At 38.4% G+C, this 16,977-nt stretch overlaps 1 protein-coding gene across 1 annotated transcript in view; it reads right to left on the bottom strand.

The window, feature by feature from the left end:
• Nucleotides 1–11,420: 11,420 nt before the first annotated feature.
• Nucleotides 11,421–16,977, bottom strand: part of CCP1 (P-loop containing nucleoside triphosphate hydrolases superfamily protein) — a 35,897-nt gene continuing 30,340 nt past the window's right edge. The window contains exons 9-11 of the mRNA XM_088103936.1: nt 12,676–12,777; nt 11,923–12,148; nt 11,421–11,776 (exon numbers count right to left, since the gene is read on the bottom strand). Of these exons, the coding sequence (XP_087960062.1) occupies nt 11,643–11,776; nt 11,923–12,148; nt 12,676–12,777 (462 nt within the window). The 3' untranslated portion in view covers nt 11,421–11,642. The remainder of the gene's footprint in view (nt 11,777–11,922; nt 12,149–12,675; nt 12,778–16,977) is intronic.

Genomic DNA, 16,977 nt, shown 5'->3' with positions numbered 1-16,977 from the left:
AGATAAAATGAAACAGAAATATGCCTCGGTTCTTAGATAACCGAGGCAATAGCGTGTGTGTTTTTTTTTTCCAGACTTTCCTCGTTCATTCATGCCAACCAAACTCAAAATTTCTCATTCAGCTCAAGAATCTAACACAACCAAGAAAACCATTACAGAAATCAAACAAATCACAGTATTACAACAACCAATAATCAATGTCAAAAATCTATCTACAGAAGCAGCAAACATCATGAACTCACCAGTGTCCAAATTACAACCCACAAATTACAAATTACAATGAGAAAAAACTCAGATTCAAAACTCAGATACAGAGATATGAAGATGGACTTAAGCTGAAGAAACTCAGAAGCAGAGATGAAGATGGACTTAACAGGAGCATCTGCGACCACCAGAAGCAGCGTCGTTTCCATTGTCACTAGGAACCCCGATTCCTCTGTCGCAGCCTCGAAAACTGCATCTTCCCCACCTTCCAACTCCTCTGAAGGTTCTTTCCCTCCGACCTCAGAGCTCTCGCTATTTTCTTCACCTGTCCCTATGTCATCGGCAACTGTTACTTGGCATCAAACGTTGAAAGGTTGCTCGACGTCGGAGTTGCGCACGTCAGCATTCGGAACTTGCTCTCCTCTCGGTCTTTTGTTCTCTGCTCCAACCTGAGAACCCTTGTGCAGGAAGTGAAGTTGTTGGGGTTTGACCCTCTGAAGGTGACCTTCGTTGTGGCCTCCTTCCGCGAATCCTCCGTCCACCGCCACAGATCTGCCCTCCGCCCCTCCATGCGCGCAGATCTGCTCTCCACCCCTCCATGTGCCCAGATCTGCCCTCCGCCCTTCCATGCGCCCAGATCTGCCCTCCGTCACCTTCCTTCGTCACCGCTGCATCGTCATCGTCGTTGCGTTCTCGTCGCCGTGTCCTCGCTACCGCTGCGTCCTCATCGCTGTGTCCTCGCCGTTGCATCCTCGTTGCCGCCGTTGCGTCCACCGTCGTCGCACATCGCAGGAGGAATATCGCGAGGCAGAGAAGAGGCAGAGAAGAGGCAGAGAAGAGAGAAGAGGAGAGGTGCTTTGGGGAAATGAGCAGGGATGTGTCGATTTAAAGCTCAATATGCCTCGGGTGCATGCCAACCAAGGCCGATTTAGAGGCCAATATGCCTCGGGTCCATGCCAACCGAGGCCGTATCTTTGCTACGTGAGGGTTATGCCTCGGTTCACTCTGATAACCGAATCGGTATTAGTTTTAGACACCGGTTGCTTAACAACCGAGACATATAATGCTTTCAAAATTACGAGACTGCCACCGCGTTTTGATATGCTTCGGTTCAGTAAAAATCGAGTCATAATGTACGAGTTAAAGACGTCATTTTTTACTAGTGTATTTATGTTACTATAAATAAAAATAACATATTATAGTTAATTTTTATATTACGTGTAATTTTAAATCAATACATGAAATGTTTTTACACAGATGTTGTGTGTAAAATCCTAAAATAGCTTAAAACTATATAATGGAGTTAACATATAACAATATTATAGGAAAGTTAGAAGATAAACAATATGAGATCTAGATGTTCTAGACGATTTAAATATTTAAATACTTTATATTAAAATAGGTTATAAGACAAAGTCTGATATTAAACCAAACAGTTATACTGGACAATACTATCTTTTCTAACTGAATGGTTCATACAAAAAATACTAACCATACTGACCGAACAGTCCTAAATTAAACTATTGAGTCCTTGTCTTCAATGCTTCTTCCAGCGAACACTCTTCAGCCTCTGCTCACATCCACAAGATGATCATTACAAGATAGAAGACGACCGAACGTAAAACATAAGACAAGATAGAAAATGTAGGGTAAGCTAGTGTAATTTAATTAATCATAATATTATAGACAATCATATTAAATCAAGCATTTAAACAATCATCATCCAACATTTCAGGAAAAAACCAAACATATCATACATGCAAAGACCGACCACTTGACTTGACCATCCGGATTGTATGAATATGTAGCTTGTGGCTGTTCTTGCACTCGGTGGTGTAGTAACTGGAAACTCCTCAGCTGCCACCAGAGGTTAGTCCGTCATACCTTACCCAGATCCCCTCTGGACTAGGACCTCCTGCTATTCTCACCACATGACTTACCCATCTCTACTTGAGACTTGGTAATCATTAGAATGTCAGGATGAACACCGTGGATTTCGCTGTCCATATTCATACGTTACCTCCACCTTGATAACCAATCACTGAGACATTCCTCCTTGGAACTCTCTTTCATACAAATTGGAACATAAACCTTATTTGAATATTAATACCATTTCTCATACATAGCAGATCAATGCAATTATCTCAATCCATCATAGTCAAAAAATGATAACACAATTTAAAGACCCAATCTTCATTCATAGAAGAAAACCGAACGTCACTAACACAAACTCCTAGTACGACCGAACATAAATATAACTTAACCAATGAACAAAACTGGACGGGAAAACACTTCCCATATGCGAACATGACCGATCGGTCATTTAAAGAATAAGACCCAAACAACATTCGAACAATATTAGCTTAGACCGAACACTATTGCCGTAAGCCAAACACTAATAACTTAGCACAAATACGATTTTAAGCACTAGTATAAGAACGAGCGCTCATAAGAGACCCCACAACCCAATAATATCGATCGCCAACACTATTATAAATGCGAGTATAAAACCGAGCACTATATCGAATGAGCGCTGGTCCAAGACAAAAAACTTATCAAGAACGAGGGCTAGTACACGACCGAGCACTTACCAATACAGTACATGACCGAGCGGTCAATAATAGTTAAAACCTATGATAGACCGAACATTGTTTAAAACCAAATGATATGCTTAGACCGACTACTATATTCACCTAGATATCCATACAAAATCGATCAGTCATTAACTACGGATCCACAAAGGTAGAACTCAGTTAAGACCGAGCGCTAATACATAGTACTATTAATAACGAACGCTAAACCTAGTACAACTAATAACAACCGGTAATACCCACCTTAAGACTGCCGAGTTTGAAAATGAATACTTTTAAACTGAAAGTCACTATTAAACTGAACAAAACATAACCAATTTATCACTACAAAGCCTAATACCACTAAGCCCAAATCTATGACCATATCGAGCGTTCTATACCGATAGCTCGATTTTATACAAAACTTGCAGAACTTCTCAACCACTTCATAGATTTCATCCAAACCCAGAATATTGCATCTAATTCAATCAAATATACAATTGTTCATACATGCAAACATTCAAACAATGATTCCAAACACAAACACAGAAAAACACAATTAAATTACTAGCTTCCCTTACCTTTATAGCAGAACAACTACTAATCAACAGTAGAATACGTCCACCCAACACCAACCTTTCTAGAATGCCTATAACCCACCGAATTGTGAGGAATAATCAATTAAAAGACCAAATCATCATCAGGATTTGTGAAGGTGAAACTAATGAACACATGCAACCAGAGCTTTGGCTTGCATGTGCCAGAAACCTATTTTCTTAGAAAGAGAAGGAACTTACCAACTCAAAACTGTGAGTCTGTAGGTTGTCCTAGGATCACTTGCGGCTTAGCAAAACTGTGAAGAAGTTTAATTCTATCAAGTTGCTTTGAGGTAAGGGAAGCTAGTTAATTTAATTTATTGATATGCGGCTGATTTTGATACTGTGAATGCTGTTTGAGGTTTGCATGTATATGAAATTGTGTTCGGTGATGATTGGGAATGCCTGGATGGATTGTTAATGTCTGTGATCATGTTGTTTTTAACTTCTACAGATTTATGTTATTGTGTCGAGTGAGTTGTGAAGAAGTGGAGTAGTGAAATTGGGGAATTTTGATCTGGTGTGGAATTGGTCAGTGGGGAGAGTCTAGATGAATTGTTTAGGACTTGTTAGAACCCTTAAGTCACTCAAAACTGTACCAAAAGTAAGAAATCTGATTTTCAATCCTTGAGTTGTTGATTATGCAGAATTTGGAGTGAAATCTGGTATGTGACTCTTTGGAATGATGTTAGAAAGATTCAGGTACCCTTGGATAGGTGTAAATGTGTATATGATTCATGTTTGGAGGATTAGAAGTTAGGAAATTGTTTAGTTTTGGTAAAATCTAGCTTGTTCATAATTCTGCAGAAGTTCTACAGGATTATGCAGAAAATTGAGCGTTCGCTGTTGACCTCTCGGTCATGTTCAGGTACTCGGTCATTAACTGGGTTCGGTCTCTTTAGAGTCTTACCCGTTCATGATCGTTCGGCCTCAGGTGGGTGGTTGGTCTCTTAGTAATGCTTGGTCTTGCACTAACACTCGGTCTCTTAGTAGTGCTCGGTCTTGCACTAGCACTCGGTCTCTTATTAGTGTTCGGTCTTGCACTAGCATTCGGTCTCTTAGTAGTGTTCCGTCTTGCACTAGCACTCGGTCTCTTAGTAGTTCTCAGTCTTACACTAGTACTCGGTTCGTATTGATGTTCGGTCATAACTGTGTTTGACCTCCTAGGGGTGTTACCTGTTAATGACTGTTCGATTATGTTTTAGTGATCGGTCATAACAGAGTATTCTGTCTAAGTTCAGAGTGTTCGACCCTAGGTGTGGGCGTTGTCTTGGTAGTGCTCAGACTAGTATTAGTGTTTGGTTTTCCTAGTGGTCGGTCTTTAGTAGTGTTCGAACACTTCTTCAGCCTTACCTATTATGGACCATTCGATCCTGTTCTTTGGGTAGTGAGAAATCGTTCGGTCTTCAACGTTCATCAGGGTGTTCGGTCTTCAACGGCCAAAGCTACATATTCATACTTGTCCGGACGGTCAAAGTAAAGTGGTCGATCAATATGTGTTTATATGTTTTATACATGCGTATGAGTACCTTATCTATTTGTTTGAATTGTATGTCTACATGATTATTAAATTACACTAGCTTACCCTTATTTTCTGTTTTGCCATGTTTACCCGTTTGGTTTATCCTTTGCAATGATCATCTTGTGGGTGTGAGCAGAGGGAGAAGACGTCTCTGTGGAGCAAGCTCTGGAAGGAGAGGATCCATCTGACTAGTATAAGACCGTTCGGTCTTGTACATAGTTTTGTATAAGCATAGGATTTTGTAAAGTTTTTAATTTTTATGGTTATTTTCGGATAACTGTAAGTTAACTTCATTTACAGTAATTACTCTACCTTATTATTATGTGATGACTCTTTAATATAGTTTCATGCTATATTTTTTGGATGTTAAGGCTTTTCTGATCTGTGCAAACCACAAACTTCTGGCCCAACAGATAGGGCTTCCAATGTTGTATGGCCAACACTAGAGCCATCAACTCTTTCTTTCTCATAAATGGACTTTGTGAGGGATGATACAGATAAAGCCTAGCTAAAAGTAAGCAATAAGCCTTTCGTTCTGAGATAAAACGGCTCCCACATCCTTCCATGAGGCATCACATTCTACCAAAACAAATATATGAAAAATTCGACAAAGTCAACACTAGTGTTGTGGTCACTGCCTGCTTAAGAGCTCTCATTACTTTTGTCTTTGGATAGTGAACATTCCAACCTCTCTTTCTTTAGCGAATCTGTAAGGGGTCTTGCTAATTTCCTATAATCTCTTATAAATCTTCTATAGTATCCTGTAAGACCCAAAAATCCCCTCAACTCCTTTATGCTTTTGGGTTCAGGCCACTCCATCATCGCTGCCACCTTCTCTCCATCCATCTCCACCCTCGTCTCCGATATCAGATGGCAAAGGAGTCTGATTTGTTTTCTCCCAAACTCATCTTTTTTTCTATTCACAAAGAGGTTATGCTGGGCCAACACCCCAGTACCTGCTTAAGATGTTGCTCGTGTTCCTCTCACGTCCTACTATAGATTAGGATATCATAAAAAAATAACAAACTAGCACCATTGTCTTTACTCCAGTCTCCTTCAATAGTGCCTCTAAGGAACCAATTTTTGTGTCAACGTAGGGTCCCCTTTAATGACAACCTCCCCATCCCCTGTCCAAACCTCATAGTGAGTTTTTCCCAATCAATCTTGATCTCACCTAAAGTTGCTAGCCACGCCACTCCTGGAATCACTTTCACCCCCAACTCGAAAAGGTAGAGTCTCTCCTTGATCTTGACCTCCCCTATGGATAAAGTAACTCCATTACAAACCCCCTAGGTCTCCTTCTTTTTTCCATCCCCTAAATACACCCTATAAGGTGGGGTTTCATCCACAACTAACCCCAATTCACCCTCCAGCCTCGCCAAGATGAAATTATGGTTTGCGCCACTGTCAATCAGAATCAGTATTTTCCTCCCCTATAACCAGCCTTGTAGTTTCATGGTGTTGGTCTGCGTGAGAGCCCCTGCCGAAAATACTAACAACTCCATACATCTCTACTCCTCTCCTTTGTCTTTCTCTTCCTCCTCTTCCTCATCTCCTTCTGTCCTAATAATCACTCTCAAGCTCCTCTTCGCACACCTTTGTCTTGGGCTATATGGCCCTCCATAATGCAAGCATCTACCTTCCTCCCTTCATTTGATGTATTCAGGATAGGTAGTGTCCTACTTCCTCTGTTACGTGCTTCTCCCCCGCATTGCTTCCTACTCTAGAACTCACTATAGTATTAGTTTCATCTTTCTTCACACCACTGTTTCCACCCTGCGTCTCCTGGCTTCCCCTATACATCTTTGTTCGAGTACCCATCCCCGAACTCCTTTGGTATCTACCCCACGACTGTCCCTCCCTTGCTCGTCGCGCTTCCACTCATTCGAGGAAGAACCCCTGCCTGTTCTACATCACGCGCCACTTCCATCGCCGTTAATAAATCCTTTGGGTTATGAGTCTGATATGATCACGGAGATTTTCTTGCAACCCCACGAAGAAATAACCCAATAATTGCTCTTCCGGCACCCCGTTGGCCTGTGCCACTAGCATTTCGAAATCATGGATATACTCCTCAATCATCCTCTTCTACCTCACCGTGGCCAGTTTCTCGAAAATGGATCCTCTATTTCTTCCGTCAAACCTCCTTTGTAAAGCCTCCGTCAATGTCGTCCAAGATGGGTTCTTGGTCTTCTTCTTCCATAATCGAAACCAATAACTCGCCCCCCGTTCCATACTGATATATGCAAGTTTGATCTTTTCCCTTTCTGAGATGTTCTGAATATTAAAGAACCTCTCTACCCTCGCGATCCAACCCATGGGATCCGTACCCTCAAACGTGGGCAATTCCACACGTTTCATCCAGCTTCTCTGAACGTTTAGTCCTCCATTAACCGAGTTGTGATTGCCCTCGGAGCTTCTTTCCTGGTTCCCTCCTCTTCTCCCAAGAACGCGACCCAAATCTTGGGTCGTCCCTCGCATCTTCGCTCGAAATTCCTCCATCGTCGTTTCAATTGCGTCAAACCGTCCCTCCAAAGCGTTCACCTTTCTCTCCATCGTGAGCCTCACCTCTGTTTGGGATCCGACAAGTCGGACCAAACTTGATAGACTTATTTTGTCAAGAAGTCGATCACATGTAACAACACACACACCAACACTAGCAAGAACTGAAAGAATGTATATTATTGATGAAAGAGTGAACAATGTATACTCTCAACCTCCTAGGAAGTCCTCTCCCTCCACTGGAACATACATCCAGTCTATACATAACAGTGTACAAAAATAATCCTTCACCCTGTACAACCCATTCTCCTATTTATACAACTCCCTTTCCCTCATTATTACTAACTCACCGACAGAATCGCCTCTATTCATTATTACTAATTAATAGAACTACCTTTTCCTCCTACTCATTTATTCTTTCTTCTTTCGTATACTCTAAGTATTCTATTAAACTTGCTCTTTGTGAATTTCTTGTGGACATAATTAAAAATTCATTTGCTATCTAATTCAGTCATTTTAATTTGTTGTATAATTTGTCCTTTCTTCCTTAATCCCAATTATTGTTTTCAATTTTGTACTATTTAATTTATTTACCATCTTAACTTGTTTTAATTGAAAGAACTTGTATTAAATTCATAACCTATTTACTTAATTAATTTTAGCTCTTGCGCTTTGTAATACATAAATTACACTTTACTGGATTTAAAAGATTTAGTGATGGTGAAACATGAGAGCAAGATCTTAGTAAGGAAAATAAAATTGCAATATCAAAACTAACTTGGTTTTTGAATTTAGCTCATCCTTACATGTAGATTTTATGAAGAATATATTTCTTAGCAAATGCCAACAACCTATTAAAACATACAAGTCTTCTACTAAGTGGAATAATATAACAATTTGGTTAGAGAATGGAAAATTTAGCACAATGGGTGACTGGACAACTTAACTTAGGAATTGAGATTCTTTCTTCTTGAACTTCCATACATTTGATCCTACACTTCCATAGACTTGTGAAAAGATTTTTACCCTTATATCCTTCCTTCTCCAACTAGCACTCGTCTCTCCATGTCCTCTCCCCATGCGATCTCCCCCACATTGTCTCTCCCACACTTTCTTCACACCCTTTATCCGCCCCTCTTCATCTTTTTCTTGGCTTAATATAATTTTTTATCCCTATTTTCGTCCACTTTGTTCATTGTAGGACTCGACTTTTTCGAGTGTTCAATATGGTCCCATTTTTCATAATTTTTGTTCAATTTGTTTCTTTTGCATGACGACATCTAAATAGTTAATGGCTTAGTGTCCACGTCAGTGAATGAGTCGTTAGTTTTTGGCATACGTGGCAACTTAAAGAAATAGTGACATGGAAATCTAGTATTTCAAAGTGATTTTCTTCGAACAAATTTGACATTGGTGTTGAAGTGTGTTTTAGAAGTTTGATCACAATCGCGTGCACCAATAGTGGGATGATTTTTCATTGAAATTGGAAGTTGAGAAGCCTAGGTCAGGTATGCATTCTTAATCCAAGGTTGAATTTTTGTATTGGGGTATTAGGGTTTTTGTCGCTTTCTTGGGTTTTCTTTGATTTCGTATTTTGTGTGATGTGTTTTGGAGAAATGAGTAAAATGTTCTTTTTGGTGTGAGTGGGTATCAGTTTGGTGTGTAACATTTTGTAATTGTTTCTTAGTGGGTGGTTGTCGATTTTCAATATTAAGATTCATCTCCTAGCTTTTACTTTAAGCTTTTTGAGTGGTTTCATGTCGGTTTTCATTTGTAGGGTTGGATCTGGAAAGTGTGACTACAAATTTGAAGTTGTGATCCACCATAATGGGGAAATCACTTATTGGAATGTTGATCTCAATAAATCAAGTTATTTCGAAGTGGTAACTGTCCTTAAGGATGTGGACTATATTGAAGTAAATGAGTTGTTTCCATCATTTCAAGAATAAAACTTATATACTATTTTCTGACCATTGGTTCATTAAATTCATTTTATTTCTTTTTATCATTTATTTTGGCAATGGACTTCTTCATATCTTTTGACTCTATATGCAAAGGTGAGACACACCTCAGCCCTATCTAAAATGTTCCTATTGTATCATGAAGAACTTGAGGGGATATATTAGATAAGTCCTTAAGATTAAGCAATGGAGTTTACAACTCAAGGTCATGTACTGATTTTCAAAATAACCGTGACAGGAAGTGTCTATGTTTATTTGTATTTGTATTTCCTACAACATGATTAAGTACAACATTATAGCAGGCCACTACTTCAGAAACCACAACAAAGAAGCACATATCTAGGCAACAGTTGAGTCAATTTTCAAAGCGTAAAAGTTTAGTCACATATTTCAATGTGAAACCAATGTGATCTCCAACAGAAATTGGTTTCATTGGGTAATGTCAAAATGCAACTTCGTTTTATCTACACATGACACAATCTAAAGTGCACAAGTTCGCTGAAGATGCACCATAGAGAAATTAATAACTTAAATAGAAGGGTCCATAACCAGCGCATAGACAATTCAGAAAGATGAGGTTTATGTCTGAGATAGGCTTTTCCAAATTGTATCAACTAACCTGGTTTCCTTATATATTGAACTTCCTCAGGAGAATTTTCTTCTGCCTGTCAATCAGCACCTGATGCTTTGGCTTCAACACATGCTTTGTAATATTAACAAGCAACTTTGTGATCTAAACAGCAAGGAAAAAAGATTTACATGGGTTTTTGGGCAAGAAACGAAGTTTTTGTCAGCATAGACAAGAAAATCGGTCAATAAGTTTCATATTAGAGGAAAATGAAACTACCGAAACATCTTTCATGTTATAGGTATTATTAAAAAAATAACTTAGTTATAACAATTACAAGTGTTTGATGGATCACAATTGAAGCAAATATGGGTACAAAGTGAAGCCATTCAGGATGAGATGCCATAGTTACTCAAAATTTGCAAGCATCACAAAACTCATTGTTGTCTCTAGCAAAAAATGGTATGTCAAAGTTAGACAAACTCCCAGTTTATGCATGACAGAATATCATATATACTTGAAGATTGAACAAACAGGGACTTCAGTACATATATATTCATGCTTGACACACGTGTTAAATGATCATAACAGTTTAAATAATAGAGTTTTCTATCATATGAAAAAAAAAATTTGAGAAGACTGTCTCGCTACATATGCCATGTAATGATTGGACCTCTCCTACTAATGAACTAAGAAATAGAATACTGAAGTTTCAAAGCTTCTAATCTGTCTTTAATTAGCCAAGTAATTATAAACTGTTCTCCAACATATTAACCACTTTTAAAAAAATTTCTGACTTCAAAGACTACAAGGAATTATTTTCACTTTCTTCATCTTTCCCTTCCACAAAGGAACGATTTCCTGCTGAACCTTATTCTTTACCGTTTGCATTGTACTGGCCATCTTTAAATTGCATCTTCATGAAACTATAGACATGTACTCCAATACAACATGAACATAGAAATGCAGAAAACGGTGAGACAATGACAAAATTATGACAACATGTGAAGTTAATAAAAAATTATCACATGAGCACAATTTTTAATTATGAGATAGAATCGATCATTTGAAAGTTAGCATAAGTAAATAAATCCTATCATTTATCTATTTATTATAATACACAGTATTTCCATTTATGTTCGTGTAAAATTCATAACCATAAAAGAATGTAGTTGAGAGTGTTCGGCTTTTAGAGTGTCCGAGTTAGATTGATAACAAAAGCATAGGTGAGTTATGATCTGAGAGAAGGTCATGGTTTCTGGTTAAGGAAAAAGCTCTTGCTTTCAATAATTCAATAGCAAGTAGCTAATTGAATTTTGGAGGAAATTACTGGCCTACAATCTCAGTGGGAAAACGTTTAACATTATTTTAACAAAACATATTAGCTTAATCGAGCATTTGAAAAAGACTTCGAAGTTTGATCACCTGACATGGAAAAGACTTCGTTTTCCAACAGTGCGTAAAATAAACATAAGGGAAAATTTTGACAATATGTCGTGCAGTAAAATCAAACAATGAGTGAATTAAAAAGGATAATCGCAAGCATCAGCCACTTAAATATGTGTAAGAATAGTTGATACTAAGAATGTAGAAAAACGAATGGAAAAGTTGCAAACGTTTAACTTGTACCAAAATAATGTTTGACGTTTACTAGACTTACGACACTAATTTTATGACAATCAAATTTGTGGACGACCTAACAATAACAATTAAAACTTTTCATTGTAGTATTTGACTACCATAATCAGCATTGAACTTGTCGTATTTGTGGGCATGGAGATGAGCTGATGGTCTTGTGTTTCTTAATGCAATTTCTATATCTTCAGATCTGATTGGCCCAATTTTTGGCAACTCTGCAACCCAATGATTACTTTCAGTTCAAAAGGAGTAAAATTAAACTCAAGTAAATATTTAAGAAAATAGGCAACACATTGTTAAAAGGAAATCTACATAAAAGAAGCTGTTATCATCAATGTTCCTGTGTAAACAGACCACATACCATCTTCAGGAACCACCTCCTCCTGTCTCTGCTCAAGTTGTGACATCAAGCGTCTCAAGGGCTGCATTGCTGTTTCTTTACAGAGTAATCGGATATCTGACCCTGAAAATCCTTCTGTCTGATCCACAAGCAAATCATAGGGGATCGGTTCCTCGTCAGGCTGCACAGGAAGGAGTTCCTCAAACATTGCTCTCCTCGCTACTGGTTCTGGAAGTGGTACAAGGATCTTTTAATTATGGTTAAGGAGCAACCATTAGAGACAGAACTATCTTTCAATTGCAACATCAGATTACTTATATCGCATCATCTATATACGTATTGGACTAAGATCTATTCTCAATATTAAAATTTTTGTTTCACCACCACAGATATCCCCAATCAAGACAACAATTCTATCCCATATCTTGAAATAATAATAATAATAATAATAATAACAATATTAATAATAATAATAATAATAAACAAACTTAAAGTATGCTGCCAAGTTTACAAACACAGTACTAGTCTACAATGCATGACTGCAATTCAAATTTAAACCTAAAACAATAAATGCTCTTATATTATAAACCAAGCATCTTGGATAGAATGCCAATTTCATTTAGAGCGAATAAGATGTCCACAATCGGTAGTGTAGGAAACAAGAGTACTGAGATGATACGAGATGCCCAATAATTTATTCAATGCTCCCGAAAAAAATTGGCCTAATAATTTATGATGCACACTAATATGCACAAGCTTATATTTGAAGGATACACGCTTCTCAAGACGTCGTAGCATGGCTGCATCCAATTCCCAGGGAAGATTTGTTGCCGCCAAGACAAAAACCAGTTCATCTGTCCGGGTCAAACCATCCATCTGCAATCTTAATCAAAATGATCAATGGTGGAGAAAGAAAAGCAGAATACACACGTCACTATATTAAGATGCAGTGTTTGAATTTCCAGAGGGCACAAGCTCCCAGGTAAACTGAAAAAACTTTCACAATTTCAAAGGCCAACTATCATGGCAAACTTAAATAACTAATAAATTATGCAGCGCCGAAAAGGAAAAACTTTAACAATTTATCTGGATATTTATGATTTCATTGGAAATAATTTTTAGTTAATTTGTTTGTATTCAAATTGTACAATGAAATGGTAAGGATCTTCCTTCGCACTGCAAGGGAAGTGAAAATCCAGGATATGTGCAATATAAAATAAGAAGTACATAATTCATTGGACAGCCGAAATTATTAATTTTCTGGAGATTATCATTATTGCTTATTTAAATTGTTGGAAGTCTTACATCAACTAGTGATAAGTTCAGTTTAGAGTATAAAACCAAGTACAAACCTCACCTTACAAGCCAGTTTTGTGGAATTGAGTTAAGTTTAAAGTCTACTTCTTAACAAGATATCATAGTCATGGTTTAAAGTCTATCCTAACAAAATTTGTTGTTTGTGAGACATAATGTTCCACTCGTTATTGGATATCAGACCACCCATTAATGTCTAGTCCCACGCATAATATCTACATACCTTTACATGAGGGAGGTGTGTTGGAAATCCCACATCATCTAGTGATTAGGTCAGTTTAGAGTATATAAGTGGATGTAAACCTCACCTTACAAGCCAGGTTTTTAGGATTGAGTTAGACTTAAAGTCCACTCCTTAACATAAACAAATGATCCAACAACCTTCTAAAAGATCCATGTAAAACAGTTCTATGATATCAATACATAACCTGATTTCTCTTTGGTCATTTTCTAGTTTAAAAGTGTTAGAATAGGTTTTAAATGTAGGTAGGAAGTAGTTGAATTGAAAAATTAATGGATTAGCTTTATCTATGTTTGTACCTTGATCTTTGCTCTTCGCCATTCTAATTGTATAAGAATTCTATCAATATAAATATGAGAGCTTGTGAGGAAGTGATCAGGTACTCTCAAATTCATCCATCTGAAAAAGGAATTGTGATCTGGTCATTGTCTATGTAGTTCGCTACTGTCCGCTATAATATGTAGTCATCCGCCGTTATTCATCACTAAAGTTTTGTCCTCCGATACACCGCCACAACTGTCCTAGGTGCATATGTCTCACTTGCCACCTTCCAATGGTCGAAATCTTTTTGAACTACCACGAGATAACTTGTCGGAGCTCTTCGAGCCCATTGTTGCTCTCTATTTTTTGTTCTAGTACCATTTGGTGAAGTCTTCTAGTGTCGATCATAGTTTCTGTCACATAAAACCCTAGGTTTCTCTCTCTTGAAACCATAGTTTTCTCTCTCTTGAAACCATAGTTTTCTCTCTGTTCAAACCCTAGGTTGCCTTCTATTTTGATTATTGCATTACTGTATTGTCTCCCTACCTCAATCTTATTCAACTTATCTTCAGTGACTATCTCTCATGTCATAATTTCTACTCGTAAAAAGGGAGGTTGTGGCACTAGAGGGTGTCCTCATGGTTAAGCGTCCCCGATGCACATACTATAAAAGAATGGGTCAAACCTAAGAGAACTCTTACTCTTTACATGGCTTTCCAAACATGACAACAATATTTCTAAATTTGAAGTTCCTAAACCAATGTACTCTAGTGAAAAATATACGGAATATCTTAGGTTACAGTATGATAACCAAGCACAACCTTTCATTTATTCTATTTTGTCAAAAGCTTGTATTTCTCAAACCTTGTAGTGTCAAAGTTCATCAAAAACCGATTCAAGTACTTCTGATCACATTTCTAGAAATGCTGTTATTTTCTTGTATTTCTCATGCTAAATTACTAAATTTCTCATGTTATTACTTTAGACAATGGATCCAAAGATACTTCATAGGTAGTTTAGTCAAATCTCCCTGTCTCTTTTGTTTTACCTAAAGCATGTTCTTATTGTCCTTATTTGTTCTTTAAACCTAATTTTCTTAAGTCAATCAACCAAATTTTTAAATTTTTTCATAACCATTTATGCCAAGTTCTTTGTTATACAAGAACGTGGTACAAGTAGATTAATTGGTGAAGGACAAGAATATAGAGGACTCTAGTATCTTTGTCTAGTTCGTCAATGTCTTGTTTAGCATCCCGATCTCCTAAGCTCTTACATGATTGCTTAGGTCATCCACATTTATCAAAATTAAAAAGGATGTTTCTTGAACTTACAAACTTCAAGTCTTTGAATGTGAGTCATGTCAACTAAGAAAACATGTTCAATCTTCTTTTCCATAAACAAGATGCAACTCTATATTTCTATAATTCATACTATCGTTTGAGGTCCAAGTTGAGTCACGTCTGTTAGTGTTAGATGTTAAGATGTGTGTTTCTGTTATTTGGGCTTAGTCTATTCAGTATTAAGGGCATTGGCCCATATCTTACAATATAAATAAACTACCCTATGTGTATGCTAAACACACAAGGGATATTTTCTCCCAATCTTCTCTATTTCTCATATGGTATCTAGAGCACAGGAATAGTTCCAGTCAACTCCACGGTCTCCGGCACCCATCACTGCCGCTGTCGTCGCAGTCGCCGCCGCCGCCGTCGGAGTTCCAGAATCGACCGGCGACCACACCATCGAAATCGTCTCGACCGGGCGACCACCGTGGTACGAAGATCGCGGCGAACGGACCACCCACGCGCCTCCACGCTCCGCCGCCGCGTCGCCGGAGCTTTCCGCCGCCGATCAGCACCGCCGTGATCACCTCCTCGCCCCTTTCTGGATCTGTGGTCGTTGCATCAATCGGAGCACTTTGAATTTTTAGGGTTTCTCCCTCTCTCTGGCCTCGTCTACAAACACCTCTATTGGTGGCTCATCTTCTGATCCCTCAATATATACCAATTATGTGAAAGTACACTTGTCCATTGACAAGTTAGATGGCACAAATTATGCAACATGGGCGTCCGACATCAAACTTTGGTTGAAGAGTCAGGGGTACTTAGATCATCTTACTCAAAATGTGACTACTGCTCCCATAGATGACACTTCCCGCTGGATGAAAAATTGATGCTCAGTTATGCAATGTTATAAAGTCCACCATTCACTCCTCACTGAAACAAATGTTTCGATCCTATGAAACATGTTCAGAAGTATGGGCACAAGCGAAGTTGTTATACACAAATGACACTCAGCGTCTTTATGGTGTTTGTCAGGACCTATTAACTGTTATTGGTCCGCGCAATCCTGGTCCAATGGTAGAATATTTGGGTAAAATTCATGCCCTTCTTCATGACTTTAATGATATATTACCTCCTGCTTCCACTCCTGCTGAAGAATTGGAACAACGATCAAAGTTCTTCATGTTGTTGGCATTATATGGACTCTCTGATGATGTTTCTCATGTCCGTGATCAGATTTTGGGTTCTCCTGTCATACCCAACTTTACTTCTACTTGTTCTGCTCTTTTGCGTATACCGAGCAAACCCGTCACTGAGACATCCCCTCATATTGATGATTCCTCTGTTATGGCTGCTCAACGTGATGATCGAAGTCGGTCTCGCAAGCCAAGTAAAGGACGTCCAAAATGTGACCATTGTGGCAAGTTAGGCCACAAGATTGATAGATGTTATGCTCTCCATGGACGTCCTCCTCGACCTGTAGCAATGGCAAATTCTGATCCACCTCCCTGATCACCGTCTGCAGACCATCCTACTTCATCTAATACTGTAGACAAACCTGCAATCTTTAACGAATTTGTCAGATGGTATGAGGATCATCAACACTCTGGTTCCACTACATCTGCATATGTTGCACGTACAGGTACACCTTTTGTTGGTCTAACTCACTCCCTCGGACCTTGGGTCCTTGACTCAGGCGCCACCGATCATATCACTGGTAACAAGTCCTTGTTTTCTTCCTTGTCATGTCCGGATAATTTACCCTCGGTAACAATGGCTGATGGGTCTAGAGTCTCATCTCATGGTATTGGTACTGTTAATATTTTTCCATCCATATCCATTGATCATGTACTTTATGTCCCTGGGTCTCCCTTCAACTTATTGTCCATTAGTCGTTTAACTCGTACTCTTAATTGTGTTATTTCATTTACTAAAGATTCTGTTTGGTTGCAGAACCGGAGTTCGAAACACATGATT

This window comes from Vigna umbellata, chromosome 1 (assembly GCF_029865625.1).
Source record: "Vigna umbellata cultivar VRB3 chromosome 1, Vumbellata_1.0, whole genome shotgun sequence".
Classification (NCBI taxonomy): Eukaryota; Viridiplantae; Streptophyta; class Magnoliopsida; order Fabales; family Fabaceae; genus Vigna; species Vigna umbellata.
The sequence above is the reverse complement of the archived record's forward strand: the minus strand, read 5'-3'. Positions and strand labels throughout refer to the sequence as shown.